This window comes from Haemaphysalis longicornis, unplaced genomic scaffold, assembly GCF_048455015.1.
Source record: "Haemaphysalis longicornis isolate Haplotype H1 unplaced genomic scaffold, Haemaphysalis longicornis Haplotype H1 scaffold_1, whole genome shotgun sequence".
Classification (NCBI taxonomy): domain Eukaryota; kingdom Metazoa; phylum Arthropoda; class Arachnida; order Ixodida; family Ixodidae; genus Haemaphysalis; species Haemaphysalis longicornis.
Genome location: NW_027526203.1, coordinates 470,191,372 through 470,211,551, shown reverse-complemented (window position 1 = coordinate 470,211,551; position 20,180 = coordinate 470,191,372). Strand labels below are relative to the sequence as shown.

The 20,180-nt window shown below is 48.2% G+C and overlaps 1 protein-coding gene across 4 annotated transcripts in view; it reads right to left on the bottom strand.

The window, feature by feature from the left end:
• Positions 1-20,180, bottom strand: part of LOC144156245 (DNA polymerase lambda-like) — a 30,356-nt gene that overhangs the window by 7,801 nt on the left and 2,375 nt on the right. For 2 of the 4 annotated variants that reach the window (XM_077688163.1, XM_077688160.1), the window contains 5 exons: positions 17,268-17,447; positions 16,936-17,064; positions 16,702-16,870; positions 11,380-11,471; positions 7,517-7,678 (listed from right to left, as the gene is read on the bottom strand). In XM_077688163.1, coding sequence (XP_077544289.1) covers positions 7,517-7,678; positions 11,380-11,471; positions 16,702-16,870; positions 16,936-17,064; positions 17,268-17,447 — 732 coding nt within the window. Of the gene's footprint in view, positions 1-7,516; positions 7,679-11,379; positions 11,472-13,161; positions 13,251-16,701; positions 16,871-16,935; positions 17,065-17,267; positions 17,448-20,180 lie in introns of all 4 variants that reach the window. The other 2 variants (XM_077688161.1, XM_077688162.1) reach the window with 2 other exon arrangements.

The following is a 20,180-nucleotide window of genomic DNA, read 5'->3' as shown; positions in this document are numbered from 1 at the left end:
AAAATCCACCAAACTTGTAATTTCACGCAATACACTGAAACTTGATTGTTACAATGTTTCTTTACATTTGTTAACACCTAAAATCCATGAAAAACACTTTAAATTCTTGTGAAAAGGCAGGGCCATTGATTCTCTCCGGAAAAATCAAGGGTATTCAAGGACCATTTAAAAATTCAGGACTTTCCAGGCCTTGAAATTGACACTTCTAAATTCAAGGGTTTTCAAGGTTTTCAAGGACCTGTGCGAACCCTGGTCAGGTGACCTCGGGCATCCGTGCAGGAAGAGCACCAAAGAGAGTTATGCGCATTCAGGTCGCCTATGAGAATGAAAGGTTCGGGTAGCTGATCTGCCAGGCCCTCGAAATCTGAGAACGAGAGCTGGAAGTCAGAAGGGATGTGCAGAGAGCATAGTGTTATAAGCCTATTGAAGATTATGGTTCAAATGGCAACAGCCTCAAGGATGGCCTGTAGTTGGATAGTGTGGCACGCCAAACATTTTCGGGCCATGATGGCCACACCCACTGAGGATGCACCGCCACTGTCCCTATCCTTCCTAAATACCATGTAACTACAGTAAAACCACCTTACAAGAGACACTGTTACAAGAGACACTTGGTTATAAGAGACATTTGAATGAAGACAGTTTGGTTTGTTATCCCACATTCGCCATGTTAGCAACATTGCATACAGGAGACCATGGTTACCGTATTTACACGATTGTAGGTCGACCCTTTTTATCAAATTTGACAATCCAATGTTAGGGGGTCGACTTAGAATCGAAATCAAACCGTCTACCGTTAGTAACGGAAAGAGAAACGAGAAATCTGGGTGCTGCGAGGTGGGGACAGCTTTGCACCCTCGTTTCCATGGTTATGGTCTAAAGTGTGAACCGCATGAGGCGTCTTCTGCTCGCGAAAACGCGCCACGCACGACACAGCTGCGCTGACGCTGCCGCGAATACCACCCGCATGCCGCGCGCTACGCGATCGGGGACAGCAACATGGCGGCATCACCAGCCGCGAAAAGGTGCGCGTAGCTAACTGCTCTTTAAGATATCACTGAAGGCACAATAGAAGACGGTTGTGCAGGAAAGGAGCTTATAATTTGAAAACGACACTATAAGGCATCATTTGCGCCGCTAGGGAAAACGCCAATCAAATATCCGCCACTGTGGTGCCTAAACATTTCCGGCGGCGCCAGCCGGCTGTCCCGAGCGCTTTCAAAGTGCTGCAAGTCGTCAGGCTTCTCCCACTGCCGCGCTTGTCACGTGTCATACCAAGGTAGAACCAGTAGAACTTAGTGTGACAAGTGTGTGGCGCCCCCCATCCCTGATATTCGTTGGCCGCTAAGTTCAGTGGCCCCACCAGGCTCGGTGGGCAACCTTGTGGGTGGCCGGGCAATAAACACCTCCGAGCACGGCTGCTCGGGGGTCAGTCACCGTCACCACCAGCACGCTGCATGTCGTCTCTCGGCAGGAGGGTACCCCCACAGGTTCACGAACGCGGGACTAAATCGTGACACTGGCGACGAGGATGGGATCCGTCGCCACTGACGCCACTCGTCGCCACTGACACTGGCGACGAGGGAAGAAGCCCGCGGAGCGGCCGAAGCCACCGTGCACGCCGCCACCGAGAACGCCGAGACACCGCCCCCTCAAGCCAGCCGCCATTACGCCATGCCGCTGTACGGGAGGCTCGAGCCGTTCGAGGGTGAAGGGTCCGCCTGGCCGGTCTACGAGGAACAAGTCGGCGTGTTTTTCCGGGCTAACGACACACCCGAGGCGAAACAGCGCGACATCTTCCTGGCCAGCTGCGGGACCCGCGTCTTCGCTCTCCTGCTCGACCTGCTCAAGCCGGCCACGCCGCACGACAAGTCGCTGGGTGAGCTGCTCGCGACGCTACGCTCGCACTACAGCCCGGCTCCGTCGACGCTAATGGAGCGTTTTCGCTTCAATAACCGGAGCCGCCGAGACGGAGAGACGCTCGGGCAGTTCGTCGCAGCGCTGCGAGGGTTGGCGAGCGGCTGCGCCTTCGGGGAGCAGCTCGACTCGCTGCTCCGGGACCGTTTCGTCTGCGGCATCAACGACCCCGCCATGCAGACGCGACTCCTGGAGCTTCCCGACCCCTCGTTGGACGACGCCGTGAAGGCAGCGCTGGCGATGGAGGCTGCGGCCAAGGACGCGGGCGAGCTAGCACGTGCGGCCGGCTCATCGTCGGCGGAGGCGGCGGTGAACAAGATGGCGGCACGGCATGGCAGGTGCGTTCGCTGCGGTGGTGACCACCCCCCATCCCAGTGCCAGTTCGCGCAAGCGGAGTGCTTTGCGTGCGGAAGAACTGGGCACATTGCTCGGGCGTGCCAAGGGGGGACGACGGCGGACGGACGGAAGCAGCAGCCGGCGCCGAGCACAGGTTCCGCGCCAGCCCACGGCCGAGGGAGTCGGCGCAAGGGTAGGCGGCAGGGGCGTGCGGCAGCAGCTTCGGGTGCAGCGGCTAGGCTTCACGTCGTGGCCGAAGACCCGCAGATGTTCGACATGTGGCACGCGGCCACAGTGCAGCCGCCGGTGCCACCATACTGGCTGACCGTCGAAGTCTGCGGGCGCCCCATCTCCATGGAGCTGGATACAGGGGCCAGTGTGTCTGTCATGGCCGGGAAAGTATTCAGACGCACCTTCCCTGGCGTGGCCGTCGAGGCGTCGGGCGTCATGCTGCGCAGCTACTCCGGACAGCTCGCCCAAGTCGAGGGTAAAGCCCAGGTCAGCGTCCGCCTTGGCGACAGGGAGGCCACCCTTCCCCTGTACCTGACCAAGGGGCCGTCACCGACGCTGCTGGGCCGGAACTGGATCCTGGCGTTGGGCGTGAGGCTGTCGGAGTATCAGGAAGCAGTGCATGCAGTGGCAGACGTCCCCGGCCTCCTGACCAAGTTCGAGGCCCTGTTCCAGCCCGAGGTGGGGACATTCACCGGCACGGCGGCAAGCATTGAGGTGCCAGAGGGAGCACTGCCCCGTCCAGCCCGACTGCATGGACGGCGTCATCGAGCAGCTGCTGCACCGGCGAGAGGCCGGCACCAACGGTGGCGGGGTGCTGGGCACCAACGGCCGCCTGCTGCACCTGGTGGTGCTGGGTGCCAGGGCCAGCGCCCAGCAGGTGGCACAGGCTATGCGGCAGGTGCTCCCGCAGGGTTTCCGGCTCGACGACAAGGCCCAGTACGCGCTGGACTTCAGTATCATCGGCGGCGACGTGGGCCTGCCGCACAACTCGTTCCACACGGAGCCCCTGCCCCACAGCTGCCTGTGCGTGTACACCAGCCAGCCGGGGCTGGAGTACATCCGCGAGAGCCTCGAGAAGACCCTGCTAGCCAACCTGGAGCAGGAGGACCGGCTGCCCTTCCACGGCCTGCCCCTAGTCATGGTGTTTGCGGGCCAGGGGGACTTCCTGCGCGAGGAAGGCATCATCCGGGCCAAGAGCCTGCAGTGCCCCTTCGTGGACGACGGCGGCGGCCTGGACCCCGTGCGGCTGGAGCAGGTGCTGTGCGCGCTGGTGAAGAGCATCGAGCGGCTGCACATCTACCAGGCGCTGCCCGCGGTCGCGGGGCCCCGGCTGGACATTTGGCTGATGCTGTGCATGCTGTGTGGGGACCCGTACGCGCCCGAGCAGGTGCTGGCGCAGCCGGGCTGCCTGGCCACGGGCCCGCTGCACTACCTCAGCCTGGACTCCTTCAAGGGGAGCCAGCTTCACCGACCGCTGCCAGCACAGCACCAGGGGCTGGTGCTACTCGCGCCACTGCGGCACCACGCGCAAGTCCTTCGACACCGGGAAGGCTGACAGCTGGTGCGAGCGTGACACAGGCAGCACCTAATGCTGCCACAACGGCCTCGACACCTGTGCTCCGGCGGAGTGAGAGACTGCGGAGACCTCCGGACCGGTACTCGCCGGGGGGACAGGTGTTGTTTTGTGTTTGTGTAGGACAAACAAACTTGGGGGTGAGGGGTGTGACAAGTGTGTGGCGCCCCCCATCCCTGATATTCGTTGGCCGCTAAGTTCAGTGGCCCCACCAGGCTCGGTGGGCAACCTTGTGGGTGGCCGGGCAATAAACACCTCCGAGCACGGCTGCTCGGGGGTCAGTCACCGTCACCACCAGCACGCTGCATGTCGTCTCTCGGCTGGAGGGTACCCCTACCCTCCCAGGTTCACGAACGCGGGACTAGATCGTGACACTTAGAAGCAGAACCTGCCGCGTGCGCGGAATCGTCGACACGGGCGTGAAAAAATCCCCCGCGCAACGCCGACGCGCACGAATCACGTGCAAAAACGCGTAAAGAAGCGTTTTATTCGTCTCTAAAGTATTAGCGAATCAATTGATTCAATGCGCGGCGCTAACGTAGCCACAAATATAGTACACTGTTCACTACACTTCCGAACGCGATGGTGGGAGGTTAGTCGCTCAAAAGTAAATCGCGCGCGGCCGCTTCCGTCAGCCGCCATGTTGTTTGTTGTGGTATCGCACGGCAGTGGCCGCTGCCGGTTGCTTTGATGGTTGTCATCTCGCAGTGAATGTGTTCTTCCCGCTCAACCCACAGCGCATGGTTATTCCGGGTGGTTATACACAAGCTTTTCTTTTTTAACATCTACCACGCATGCCGCAAGCGCACGGCTCCTGTTGGAGCATGAGCCATTTTTTTTTTTTTTTTTGAGAGGTGCAATTTTAGGGGGTTGACCTACATTCGAGTCGACTTACAATCGTGTAAATACGGTACAAGAGACACATTTTCGGGGTCCCTTGAGTGTCTCTTGTAACGAGGTTTTACTGTATTCAAGAAATTTGTGTGCTTGGAGTTTAATAATTTGTGTGCTTGGAGTTTAATTTAAATAAATGTGTTTCTTGGGGACACCTCACACTTGGCTGACTGGAATGCAATAACTCATAGACATCATCAAGATTTTTAAGGAGGCCTCTGCAGTTCCACTGGAAGATATTTTCTCTTCCTAGGATAGATATTTAAGAGCTATTGGAGTGTGTGTGTGTGTGCATTGAAGTTTTGTCTTTCGGGGCTTGTACTCTCGGAGGAAGCTTTTTGGGCCTTTCTGTTGATTTGAACGTCCAAGGCCGTTCCTTGAGCTGCGTTGCAGGCAGGAACGGGCCGACATCCATTTCCTCATCAGATGTCCTAAGGGTGTCCGGCAGACCGGGCCCCCCGGACTTGGCACTCGTTCGGGTGCCCTTTGTCTGAGCCACTGCCACCGAAGGTGTTGGGAGCGCCACAGGTGGCACGGGCGATGCGGCAGGGGTAGGAGCCAGCGCGGGATCCCCCGTGTCCATCTCCTCGGCAGCCTCCAGTGGAAGCAGGGAGGGTGAGGAAGCAGGGGCCGGAGCAGCATCAGTCCCGACGATGACTGTTGCCACCACAGCCACTGTTGGCCTAGCAAGTGGTGGTGACAGGTTGGACTGCCTGAAGCAACCCAGGGGAAAGGTGGCAGCGGGACAAAGTCCGACTCCCGCTACTGAGTATCTGCCGAAAGCAGACGCCACTCCGTCCCCCAGTGAGCTGTGTTGGCGTACCTCCCCAGACGGAAAGAGGCAAACCTCTTTCGCACCTCTGGGAAAGTGATGTTCTCTGCGACCTTCAAGTTAATTATTTGTTTTTCTTCTTTGAACTTCTCGCAAGCTCTGGAAAAGGCTGCATGTGGTCCCTGGCAGTTTGCACAGGTGAGGGTTTGCGATGGACAGCTGTCAGATGGGTGGTCTTGTGCTGCACATTTTGTGAACGTCAGTCTGCCGCGACAAGAGTTTGTGCCGCGCCTGAACCGCTGACACTTGAAGCAACGGCGTGGGTTCGGTATGTAGGGTCGGACTGGAAGCCTGCATTGACTGACTCTGACTTGGGAGGTGTTGAGCGGTCAAACGTCAGTATTATGTGTTTGATGGGTATCACTTAGTCGTTTCGGCGTATGGTGATCCGCCTCCCTGCCGTCACACCCCGATCACGAAGGCCCTCGTGCAGATCTGCTTCAGTCTCATTTATTAGATCCAGTTCAGATATTACACCTTGGCAGTGATCTTGATGTCAACATCAACCATGTGTGTCTGCGTGAGGAGGTTAGTGGACTGCTGTTTGTTGTCTACCTCAATCAGGACTTCTCCCGTTCTTAGTTTCTTAACCTTATACGACTTGCCGACGTTCAAGAAACTTGGATATCAGAAACACAAACCCATAATCAAAAAGCGCGAGGAATTATCGGGCTTTGGGAGATCAAAGGCAAAGGAGGAAAAGAAACTTCGGTACAGCCCTTTTTCAGGGACCGATCATGTTTGTGAGGGGGTTCTGGAAATACCATACGGCATGTAATAAAAGCAGGGGACGGGGGTACTTTCTTATACAGCCTTACTCTGATAGCTGAAGAGGTCGTGGAGCTCCCTGCCTGGTAAACAGACAGGAAGCCCATTCACTGGAGCTTGACCATGGCTCCGATGGCTACCGTTTGTGGTTTCTTACCCTCCACCTGAAAACTCATAACCACGGTTAGTCACAGCAGGAGCATGGGGGCTCGGAATCCACGGTGTCACTAGTACCGTCACCAAGATTACTCAAGATGCCCCGTGCGGGGGAGGTACGAGTTCCACAATCCTTTGAACAAAGCAAAGTCCTATGTTGCCTTCATGGTCTCTTTAAGGTGACGCAGCGAAGTGAAATCTGCTTACTGCTTTGTTGTGCAAATGAATGTTGTGCACCCAAAACTGTGATTTCAATGAAAGCAAAACATTTCAAAGGATCTTGCATGCTCTTCTATGTGAAACATCGAAATCATGAATATTAAAATATGGTAGTAAAATGTTGAACACAGAAGAATAAAAAAGGAATTCTGTACTCAAGGACCTTTTGTTGTTAAAAAATCTTCCCCAGTGAAAGCAACAACTGGCAGTTGAGTCTGACTGCATTATGAGCCAAGGCACCTTCGGCAAGCGCGGCCATCCCGCTAACAAATCGAATGCACATGATTTAGTTTATATTATAACATGTGGTTGTATTTTATTTTTACCAGTATATGCACCCACCCCCATGACTTAAAAAATGTTATACCTAGATACAAAGACACCAATGCTGCTAAAAACATTTTAGACTAAACCATTAATGGTAGAGGAGAATGAGGCTAGCAAAGATCCAGGAACGTTAGAAGCTCTGGTCCTAGACAAAGTTTCTGCACTGATTGTGGTCTACGTTGAAATTGATGCACCTTTCTCAGCCAACAACACCAACAACAACAAAAAAATATTTGTCCAACTATCACCTCCAGTTTCCTTTGCGTTCATCAATGAATCACCCCAACACAAGGACTTTCACTGGATACCATGCTACTCTTTCCCACAACTTGGTCAAACGAGGTCATGCAACCTCCACAACAATAAATGATCGCCTAGTGAGGTGGAAAGGGGCCTGCTCCCTCAAAGAGGTGTCACCCCAAAGCCTGGCCTGCAGTCCCGAAGCAGCCCACAAGGGGGCCGTTGGAGGAAGAGAGCCTCACCGTTCGGCAGACGTCGGCGTACAGGCCGTGATCGTTGAGGGACATGCCCTTGCGGCGGGCCAGCAGGCGCATAGAGCGGTTGAAGTGAGCAGAGCCCGTGAAGGCCAGCAGGGAGCAGGCAAACTCCTCCTGGGGCACCACAAAGATGTCCAGCCGACGGTGCTGCACACAGGTTTCCAACGTGGCACTTTTCCAAGGGGCTCACCACCGCCATTAGCATTAGCAGTCGGGAACACTCACCTACTCTAAACACCGACCATTCTTTAAGACAGTTGAGACTAGTTAACAGCAGATAGGAAACTAGTCCCCACAGGGTGTCTGGTAGGTGCTAGAGGCACACGGCTGGTCTGGGCATTCCTTATTATGGTCCAGTCACACTGGTAGACTACCATATACAGCACCGGGACAAGTTCCCCATATGGACTATCTTCCACGAGTTAAATATTATAGAAATTGTAAGCTTATCTAGGAATCGTGTGAAATTATCACCTGACATCACTTCTCTTTTTTTGTGTTCACCATGAAAGCTTCAACATCACTTAAAAAAAAGGAAAAAAAAAATGAACAGAAGGCGTTTCTTTTTTGTGGGAAAAAAAGGAAGCTTACTCATGTGCATATGCATACATACTAGTACATCAGGCGTTTTTTTTTTTTTTTTTCGAAATGAGCCAGATCCACCTAACGCAAATTTGAGAAACAAGCGGAAGTTCGTTACCGAACCTAAATGCAGCACCATCAAAGCTATTATATGACATATTTTACATGTCAGCTAGGGGAAGTTTATGGCCACAAGTAATTAAAAATTATGCTGTGAATATGAGCAATGTTGGGGTGATTTAAGCTTGAATTTGGCTCGTAGTGAATTGAAATACTCAAGTTGATGTGGCATTTTTATAAAAACTTTATTTAAATTGACTTTCAAGCATGGTGCGATTGAGTTTTGGTGGAAAAGGCATTATAAATATGCAACAGGGCTTCTTCAAGAACAGTAGAACTATACATAGAGATCAGGTGAGTCCTCTTGGCACCATTAGCAGCTCTTTTCGAATACCTCCCTAGGATAACTTTCTTGAGCATGCCTGAAGGCAACCACGACATAAGCAAGCTCTTCATTGCTTCGCTATGAATTTCTTCTTCACCTTAGTGAATTGCTTCGTATTCTAAGAAGGGGGGGGGGGGGGAGACTTTCCAGGGGTTGTAAGCGGCGGCTATTTAGTTAAGCACTGAAATGGTAAATAGGGGGGGGGGGGGGGGGGTCAAAAAATAAATATAACCAGAGTTATTTTGTAGGGTAGGGTGAGACTACATGAAATCATTGTTCTCTCTCTGTTTCTTTCGTTCACTTCTTCTTCCCCTCACTTCGTCGTTGACATCTGGGGACAGATCTTTCGCTGATCTCTTAATTGCCGTCTGAATTCATAATAGGCCAGCTCCAAAAAGCAAAAAAAAAAAAAAAACCTAACAACACTCACGAAACAGTCTCAATAGCCAAGCCAAAAGTGAATGGCCATTCGGTGAATGTATTTGGCTCATTTTGATGCGTGAAACAGCAGGATCTGGCTCATTTTCTGCACGAACTATACAATCTCCATACAGTTAAACCTGGATGTCACAAAGTTGACAAAAGCTCGCAATTTTTTGTCGCATCCAGGTTTTCGTTACATGCAGGTTTCGAGTTAAGCTCTTGTGAATGAAGAAGAAGCAAAGCCAAAATGCTATACATTAGTGAAGATGAACTCTCTTTAAGAATTCATTTCAGAGTGAAAAACTGCACGAGTTGCGCCTGCTGCTTTCGCACTAGCTTAGGCACTGCAAGCCGCACCCTCCCTTCTACTCCCACTTCCCCCACTTGACGTAGAGTCTTCCACGACAATAAAGGCTACCTCCTCATCTCCAAAGTAGCAAGGTAGGTCTTCGTAAACGCATTTGTAAACGTAAACGTAACTGAAGTGTCACTTTTGCCTTTGACACTTTTCGGTGCCTTAACGAGCTTCAAGAACCAAACGTGTGCTGAAAGAACGCCTTTTCGTGAACTTGATGCTCTTTTCCGCACTCAAAATTGTTCAGAGGGTGCTAGCTTGAATACTGTACCGGGCGGAGGCATTCTTTCTTGCCGGGGGAAATAGCGTTTGAAATTGCAAGGTTGTCTTGAGAAGACAAAACTTTGTTTTCTGGCATTAGAACCCTTTGTCGATGAACATATACCTCAGATGGCAGTCACTGGGAGGCGTGCAACTACAAGCTGATAGGCAGGCATGACATCTCAAAACTGAAGTCTCGAACCGATACCACACTCACACGTTGAAACGTACGGTAGTTCGCGATTCTAAAAAAAAAAAAAAAAGTGGAGTGTAGTTACTCTTGCTACCTGGTGTGGTGTCACGCTTCAGAAGCAAAACCAGAAGTGGATGCTACACGTTAGCCACAGGATGGTGCTAGCCACTTCGTTCATCATCATCATGACAAATTTTGTTTTTAGGCAATTCTAGACGTTTTCGTAGCTGCTGGCTCCTTGCAGTAGGGATAGTATTCGCTAAATTAGTGCATTTCTCCAGCCGATTTTTCCGTAAAAAGGCAAAAAACAATGACTGATCACCTTAGCAACTTCATTACATCCAGGGGCGGTATTCTCGTAACTGTCCCTTTTGAAAACGTCCCTTTTGCGCCCCTTCCTCGTGACGTACTTCCGGTTAAGCAGTGAGCGCTGGCAGTAGGTTTGCCGCGCTTGCGTTACATCACTTCCGGTTGTTTGCTTTTAGCCAATCAGGGCTAGCCAAAAGGGACACTTTTGCCAATCAGGGCTCGCCAAAAGGGACACTTTTGAAAGGGACGCAAAAGGGACAAAACTCGAGAATACCGCCCCAGGTTAACTGCCACAACGCCTTCGTCACACAGAGGTCGTAAACACATGGGTTTCAATAAGGCTGGAAATGGGGAATTGAAAAACCGTTAAATCCAGGAATTTGTTACATGGAGGTTCATTACATCCAGGTTTAACTACGCATTTTCAAGGCATTATCTCAACTATTTTCTTGCTACCCCTTTTTTTAGGGGAAAGTTATCAAGTTTTTCTTGTCACTGCAGTTTTATCCGACTTAGTTTCGGTTTCTGGATCTGGCTCATTATGGAAAAAAAAAAAAAACAAGAAAAAACGCCTCATATAATATAAGGGAACCTTTGAGGAACATGCATCTGGTACCTCGCAAAAGAGGAGAGGGTGGCAATGTCCACACGTGACATAGTATAGAAGCCATTTTACATACATTCAATATGTCACTTGTTTACTTGCCTTACGCACGTTTCATGCATGATTACATTTTTGTGCACAGCTTCGCAAAGCAAAGAAAACTTACAACCATGGTATGCAGTGAAGCCAAAAAAGACGTGTGAATTCTGCAGTAATACGAACTATTGGCACGGTTGACCAAATAACCCAAAATAAAATCGGACCAGCTACCATTTTCTCTCAGCAAAAATAAGTGAAGGGAAGGCTTCACTCGAAAACAAGCACTCTGAGGACTCTAAAGATGCCTTCATGAATTTTTATCTCACTCTCTCACGGCCTCTATGTTGATGTCGAGAATATGCTCCCCAAATGTGCTCGGACATCAGCAGTGCAGCCAGGGTGATGCAGGATCAAACAGTAATACACACTGCCATGCTTCAAACATTTGCAGGACACCTCATTTGGGGCACACAAGGTTTTAGCTCGTGTAATTCACATACCATCCGGCGCCTTAGTCAAAGAATTCCGACTTCATGCACTTCCACTACTCCCAGCCCTGTTTTGGAGCTTCACTGTTGCAATATCATCACTGCTGCCATTAATATTTTTTTATCTGATTCTTTTGCAAGAGCCTCACCTTACTGCCCGCTTCAGGGAGTCTGCAGACGCCCATGTATTTTCTGGGATTGCCTCCCTCATGTGGTACAGCAAGGTCATCAGTGAGAAAACCTGCAGGGTCCAATGTGCAAAATCACAGAAAATTACTAATGCCCCCAAAAAAACAGTGCATACTCTACATGAGCATGAAATGCTGACCCGCCGCGGTGGCTCAGTGGCTAAGGCGTTGCACTGCTGAGCAGGAGGTCGTGGGTTCGATTCCCGGCCGCGGCGGCCGCTTTTCTGATGGAGGCGAAAAGCAAAAACGTCCGTGTGTACGAGGTTTCGGCGCACGTTAAAGATCCCCAGGTGGTCAAAATTAATCCGGTGCCCTCCACTACAGCGCGCCTCATCGTCTGCGTTGCGTCGGCGCATTAAACCCTACAATCAATCAAATCATGAAATGCTTAAAGCACTTGCGTTAGTATTGTAGGGTGGGTCCACAAGTTTAGAGAGAGAGAGAGAAACAACTTTCGCTGAGCCCATTTCAGGTGACGCTTGCAGGCAATACAATAACACATTGCACTACGAAAAGGCGTTGAGCTCTTTGAAATTGTGACAGAACTGTTTCTTTTAGTACAACATGGCTTCCATGAATCAATGATGCCTACCACGGTGCTTTGATGACAAATGAAAAATTTCCTTTCATGCATGCTAGGGCACTGCTCATGCATACAGAAGCTCATTAATCAGTCTGCGCATCAACTTGAGAGATCTGGCCACGGCAGTACATTGCCTCAGATGTTGGGGTGTGAACCAAACAGAAACTTGCCTGCAGGCTGCAGGGGAAGAAAACAAAAAGAATGGAAAGGTGGAGCTCCAGTTACCTTATTTTCTGGCATTACTGCTGGCCCATAGCTGTTGACCGAGGTGCATTAGAAGTAAGTAAACATAAAACCATAAAATAAACACAACAGCTTTAGGAGGGCCAGGGCAAAACTGTTGCTTTTTATTCCAAGTAGGCATAATACTAGTCAACACACGTGCATCTGAGTGCAGAGGAAAAGTAATCTTTTACAATACAGCGTGCTCACTCCCAATCGTCGGCTGAAAATGCTGTGCATGAACCCCCTCCGACCAGAAGCGAGCAGCATAGTAGTTCGCATAACTTGCGGTGAGCATCAGAAAAAGCTTGCACAGGGCATTTTTTTCAAACGCTCCTGTCACACTTCACTAGTCCAGAAGTAAACAAAAAAAATTACAAAACAACAACAAAATATTCCCAGGCAATAAAAGGCGCCACAGTGTAAACAAGAACCAACCAGTGAACAGTGAAAGACATGAATACAAGACACACAAGGGTCTTGTTCACACTGCAGCTTTTCTGTGTAGACATGAATAAACCAGCTCATGCCAAAGTTCTTTTTTGCAAATGGTGTGTTGTGATTTCAGTGCGTCCACGGGCAGTTTCGACTTGCATTGGAATTGGCAACCAACATTCGCTGAGCAGAGCAGCACACCTGATGAGTTGTAATAGCCCACCAAACAGTGCCCGTGCAGCTGGCAAGCTCCTTCACAAGCAGGACTCTGGTGCGAATCCATCCCGTTTGGTCGTGCTGGTGCACGAACAAAATGGGACGGAGGAATAGAAGCATGCAGGACACAAACGGGTGCTGTTTGTTCGCGTCCCATTTGTTCACGCTGGTATGATTTCGCCTTTACAACATGCAGAGATGTTCCACCTCGTCAACGCACGCAGCTTCTCATCACTGACGTGCGCACTCCTTCGTGAGCTCCTGATGGTAACGGTTTGGCTACTCACTGCCCATGCTTCGACAGGAAAAGGAACAAGTGCAGGAGCAACAGCGGCCGTTTTGTGTGCACCAAGTGAGTCAGCTATACCAGGGTGTCCTGACAACACAGTGTGAACAGCCTTGAGTACCATACCAAGAGAGTACCAAGAGATGAAGATGGACTGTGTGGCTGCATGGTGCCACACGGGAATAATTTGCCTGTGTTGCCTGACAAATAGAGAATCTTTTTGTAGTTAAAAAAAAAATACAATGTGTAAAATGCACTGCAATATACCAAATTCATAGAAAGCATAAAGAATTACAGGTGCAGTTTCGCACTTGAAAGTTTCGGTTAAATAAACTGGTGCCATTGCCTCTAAAAAGAGATGTTTCGTGCAAGATTAATCGAGTATCGGAAATACCCTGCCTTTTACAATAGAAACCTAGGCAAACTAAGAACTGATTGCAATGCTCAAAGGCAAAAAATTCCAACTTCAATCTGTCTAGAACTCAAGGGTTGAAGTTGCATCTTCACAAGGTCAGTCACAGTCACTCTTAATTACCTTTGGTGGATGTGTGAAAATAGCTTGGTGTGTCGCACGCATTGAGCACTGCATTGCCATTTTCTGATGGGACGACAAATCTCAGTAAAGCATGGTGTTGGGCTAGTTGGTTCTTTACACTTACACGTAAAACTGTGCACACGAACGGGACAGTGAAAAAGAAGAGACAGGACGAGCGCTCGTCCTGTCGCTTCTTTTTTGCTGTCCCGTTCGTGTGCACAGTTTTACGTGTAAGGGACGATAAATGGTCACTTAAGATTCCCTCCAGTAAAGCTACAGCAGACCCATAATAATTCAAGCTTTCGGTTAATTCAAACAAATTTCAAAATTTTGGTTGGCCCACTAATGTTTTTAATTTATTTTACAACCACCTAATTCCAACTGCTCCATTGCGTAAATTCGGTTAATACTTCTTCCGGTTCATACTTTTCGCTTGTCTTTGCGGGAAAATATCTGCCGCATTTGCTGCTTCTAGATGCCCATTTGCATCCTCACATCACTAGCAGTCACAAATAGGGTTGCCACCTGGCCGGTTTTTGGCCGGCCCGGCCGGTTTTTAAGTGCAATGCACTTCTTAAGCGACCCTGAACCTGCGTCCACCGGCGATGTCCGCGCACGTGGAGATGGGCGCGCGCAGCCTGGCCGCTGACATGGCACATACCCACGTGGGGGATTGGTCAGGAATCTCCTCGTCTACCTTGGCAACGGGGGGAGATGGGCGCGCGCTGCCTGGCCGCTGACATGGCACATACCCACGTGGGGGATTGGCCAAGGATCGGGCGTGAGAAGGGCTAAGGCACCTTGCTCTTTTTTAATTTTTAAGTAAACTCTCTGAAACTTGTCAGTCTTGCTGCTTTTCCTCCACTGATTTCAAATATGGCATTTTTTTTGTTGTTGGTCAATTAGGTCCCGAGATAATTAGAGGTAATTAACCATTTTTGGAGGAACAATAGACAAAACTGTGTTGGTAAGAAAACTGTAATCTTTACATTTTCTAATACTATGAACACTGGTGAGTGCAATAAGACAATCAGTTTTTTTATGCGTCGCTTGGAACTAATTTTACAGCTCGTTAAACCTTGCTGGCAACACTGGCAAGGAGCCATTTTGAGTGCCAACTTCAAACACTGAAGTTTAATGAGCTGTAAAATTAGTTCCAAGCGATGCATCAAAAAACTGATTGTCTTATTGCACTCACCAGGGTTCATAGTGTTGGAAAATGTAAAGATTACAGTTTTATGACCAACACCGTTTTGTCTATTGTTCCTCCAAAATTGGTTAATTACCTCTAATTATCTCTGGACCTAATTGACCAACTAAAAAATAATGCCATATTTGAAATCAGTGGGGGGAAAGCAGCAAGACTGACAATTTTCACAGAGTTTACTTAAAAATTAAAAGAAATAGTCTTAAGAGGAGCGTCCCCCCTTAAAGGAGTACTGACACGAAATTTCAAAGCTGAGATCCGCTCTAGCAATCAAGTACAACGACAACACAAATAGGTGTCTGTGAATAAATGCATCTTTCTTTCTTTGTAGTTGTGTGTGTGTGTGTGATCTCTCTTTCGCGAACATTACCGAACCGCGCAAATTCAACTCGTGCATTCGCACTTTCACATTCTTCCCCTCGGGGAAATGCGGGGAATTTTTTTAAACAGCGGGCCGGTTGCCAGTCCATACCTAAAACCGGCCGTCATTTGCCTTTTTTTTGGCCATCGTGCCACGATTGTGAAGTTTGGGCGTTTTATAAGCGTCAATTCAGCAACTACAATGATAAATATGTGCCGACAACCTGCGCAAAGACATGTAAGCAAAGAAAATACGTGACCTGTTTCCAGAAAATCACGTTCAGATTCCCTTTTTAGATACTCTGTCACTTTCTGCGCAAATTTTATGTTGATTTCTGCTAGGAAAACGCTACAATAACTGTTATTGCATGGCAAAAAAAAACAAAAAAACAAAACGCGTAGCGTCTGTTTTTTTACACATATTCAAACTTCTTACCCCCCCTCCCCCCTCCGGAAGGCCGGTTTTCTTTTGGGGGAAAGGAGGCAACCCTAGTCACAAATAAAGCCGATCACCTGCATACACGTGTCAAAGTGCAGCTGTGCAAGTCAACAACCAAGAAAGAAAGCAAAAAAAAAATTGGCCAGACATGTGAACTATACGTGATTTTTTTTTCTAAGTGCGAATAGCGCTTCCGTGTTGTGTGTGAATGTTGTATTATTAAATATATGTGAATGTTTTATTACAACATGTTGGTATGTTGCCCCGGGTCATGTTCGTGTGTCCGTTCGCAGTGAACGCCACCTAGCTTTCTTCCTCTTATGCATTTAGTAGTAACAAAAATCTATATATAGTTAATGCATTCTTTCCCTGACCTAAAAAGAAAGTAAAAGAAAAAGCTAGAATGTGCATGCTAGCCACCTCTGCCTGATTTTAGAGTCACAGATTATAAAAGTGAGGAGCTCAGAACAGGGGAAATATAGGAACAAAATCCCCCACTCTGCTTGGGTTAGGTGTCTGCTATATTGGGCAATCATTATTTCATTCAATTACACACTGCAATCAAAAGGCAGTGGAACGTGATTTGATTAGCAAGCAGCAATGCACCCACTCCAGCACTGTCAAGGCTTGACAGAAATGCGGTTGAGTGGTTCTAGCGATAGTAAAAAGAAGGAGGTGACAATTCAATCTTGTTTGACAGACATGAAACAATACTGCCTTGTTGGTGCTCCCACACACTGGTGTCCACAGCAGGGAACAAAACACAAGAGGTGCGTCATATTTTTATAGAGGCACGCCTCCGACAGAAATGCTCTGGTAGAAATGACTTCATTCAGAGCTCACTCTGCCCAAAGCAACTAAGACTAGCTAATGGATGAGAAAAATTACCCAAAGATATGTATTACTTAACATTCAAGAAATATGTATGTACCTGCCACCGTAATATTTGATGCGTGCATGGAAGCAGGTAAAGAACTGATGGCTCAGACGGATATCTCACCACTGTCATGAAGAGCCTGAAGAGTCTTGGGAAGAACGTCTTCGTGAGACTTGCCATCCGGATGAGTGATCAGGACATCAACGTCGCCACACATGGCCCTGCCCCTACGGTACGAGCCACACGGGACCACTGTGAGCCCAGGCTGGATTGAGAAGGCCGCCCTGGTGACCTGCACTCAGAACAGCACCACTGCAGTTTTAACAAAGCACCCTGCGCATCTAGTTCTACACTGACCGTATCTGCAATCAGGCCTGCTTCAGCACGTGGCATCTTTTCAAGAAAGTCGTCGAAATGCTTGAGCCCAATTTTTTGCTGACTGGTCAGGTTCCCTTCAGCAGCAAGCTGATCTAATGAACGATAGCCCTGGTGACAAGGTGGAAAAAGACAGGAGAATGCAGATCGGTGATTCACTCTGAACAAGGATGACAATTATATATGCCAATACAAGGGAAACTAGGGGCACTTTCCTGCAGTTGGAGAGAATCAATCATGGGCAGATTTTGCACAGCAAGATGCTAGGTATAAAACCAGAACTTGTGCTTCAAAATACAAGCAGCTCAGCTCACCTGCTGGACCCACTTTTGGGCTGTAGAAGGACCAGCGCCCCAGATCTTGGTGAACAGGTTCTGCGCAACAAGGGTCTCCTGGCTTTGGAATTCTTCCAGCTTTTGAAGTTTTCCCCGCTGGATAATCTCGCAGATTTTGTCCGCCAGCCTTTTCCCAACATTTGGCAGAGCTCTGGCTTCCTACAAGCCAAACAAGTGCACATGCACTAATAAATAAAGCTTAATGTATGACACCAATGCCTCTCTTTCTCTCCCTGACACACGCCATTACAAAAATTCTCAGTTTAAAGTGACCTTAAAGCTTCTGATCCAGGCAAACTTAAAATGTGCTATTCTGAATTTATTGGCTCCCAAAAGGCATCTAATGCAGCTTATTTTTTTGCATAAACAAAAGCAATGGCTGCGTTTATAGTGCTTTGCCATGCACGAGTGTTTAAAGATGTCTGTACATCAATGAAAATTTTTCATCACTGTTGTGCACAACTACGAAACTGCAAAGAACTCCAATTCATTGAAACTAGTGATACAAACATACGATTTACTTCCAAGTAAGTTTCGGCATTTTCCCTTAAAGCCGAGGCAAGAACTGATGAAAGCATTGGAAATCAATTTTCGAAAATCTGACTTGGACCTAAAGTGGTCAATATTGGACAGCACAGCAAGGCTCTAATATGGATCAAGTAACAGGTCCACGAATGCCGAACATTCTTCTTTTCATGCCTCCTTATTGACTATGTTAAGCATCAGCCACCCTTCCAATGCTGCCTTTGTGAGTCAAAGTTCCCATTATTAATGTAGTTGGCATGGCTAGCAGGCCCGAGTGGTATGAACCTGACATCATACCTGACAGGTTTCCCGAATTATCGAGGAGACTCCTGAATTTTGATGATTTTGTACGATTGTGCAACCGAAACAAAAATCTCCCGAATACGCACCCATGTATGGCCAAATTTTTCTCGCCCAGTCTGGCCACATTACGCAAAGCTACCTGAAAATCCAATCCCATTCTACACCAATTAACATTTTGATCAGTGAAAAGCTCAAAAGGCAGAGTCGGTCATGCGCACAAGTTGAACTGGTCAGTACCACAGAAACGTTGAATGCAAGAGGCAGTTCAGCATAGTAAAGCAAAATTGCACCCAGTTCCGAGCATCCATGTCTGATTCAACCCTCAGTCACGTTCTTTTGGTGAAGCGTTGCAGGAGTGAACATTGTCATGCTCGACAGTATTTCCAGACTTCCTGAAAAGGGCGGCATCAGCCATGTCGAACATTTAGCAACTGACCAGTGGTGCAGCTTGTTAGTAGTTAGGACGAAACAGTTCAGCTCCTCCTCTGTTGCAACTAAATTAAAAATGCATGTAAATTATTCCATTCTGTTGCTACCAATTTTTCTATCCCTCCCCCCTCCCTTCCCCCCTTCCCTTCCCTTCTCTTCCTTCTTCCTTCCTCCTCCCCCACCAGATCTCCCTAATGCCATCCCGGCGAACCTAGCAGGTATGAATCATGTTATCACCTACAGCACATCACTTTATCAAGTTGAGAACTTTTAGTGCAACCTTACGAGGATACTTTGGGAATGTGCAAATGAAAAAACGTGCGGTCATAATGAACAAAATGTGAAAAAGTGGTCATATGTGGGTTTATTAGGATCACGTCGATTAGCTGCTATCACACTGGCTAAAAGCTAGTCAGTGGCCACATTTTTTAACCTTTGTACTAACTGAACCTTACAAATGAACAGGCAAATAATTGTGTATTCCCTGCTGGGATAATACATGCTTTATTGTTAAGTTTACAGGCCATCACTTTAGCACACCGATTTCACATCAGTCACGTAAGCACTACCCTGACATCAGTATTTTGAATGGGTTGCTACTACAGTGATGCCACAGTTGCAAAAAAAAGGAATAAAGCAGCCACAGTATATGATTTTTTGAACTAATGACGAGGGAAAAAATAATCAATTAGAATAAGTAATTAAAAAAAAGAAATCCAGACCATGTTATAATAAACATTAAAACTTTAATGTTTACCCTAAATCCTAAGGTTCAAAACATCAGAATAAAAACCAGAGTGCAGAACCTCAATTACACATCATGAGATGACAAAAATAAAAGGGTGGGTATAACAAGACAGCTAGATTTTACAACTGGAAGATGTGTCTTGATTATGAGTTGATCATGCGGTGGCTCAGTTGCCCAATTATTGTGCTGCTGAGCATGAAGTCACAGGGTTGAGTCCTGGCGAGAGCAGCCCATTTTTTTTATGGAGGGAACACAATAAAAACCTACATGTGCGCGAAATTTTGGTGCACACTAAAGATCCTCAGATGGTTTAAATTAATTCCAACCCTACACTAGAATGCACCCCACAGTCCAAGCCCAGCTTTGGCTTGTGAAGCCCCAATCTAAGCATTTGCGTTTTAGGACCACAATAAAGCGACATAGCTAAGTGCACATGCTAGCTGCAAGCAGTGTGGACAAATGAAAACCACACATTGGACAGTAAAGCGGTACAGCAACACCCAAGCTTTGCAAAAGTGTGTTGTACTTGGGGGGCCCTGCTGAGCCCAAGGACACGGGTTCGATTCCCGGCTGCGGCGGCCGCTTTTCTGATCGAGGCGAAAAGCAAAAATGCCCGAGTAAGAGATTTTGGCGCACGTTAAAGATCCCCAGGTGGTCTAAATTAATCCGGAGCCCTCCACTACGGCACACTTTATTGCCTGTGTAGTGTCGGAGCGTTAAACCCATCAATCAAACAATCAATCAATCAATGACTTGAGGGCCCTGTGTTAGTTTCAACCACCTGGGTCTTTTAAATGTGCCCCTAATAGAATTTTATTTTTAATAAATAAATCGTCAGAGTAACATTCAGCGTAGCGCTGTTTCAAAGCAGCAGCTTTATGCATAGC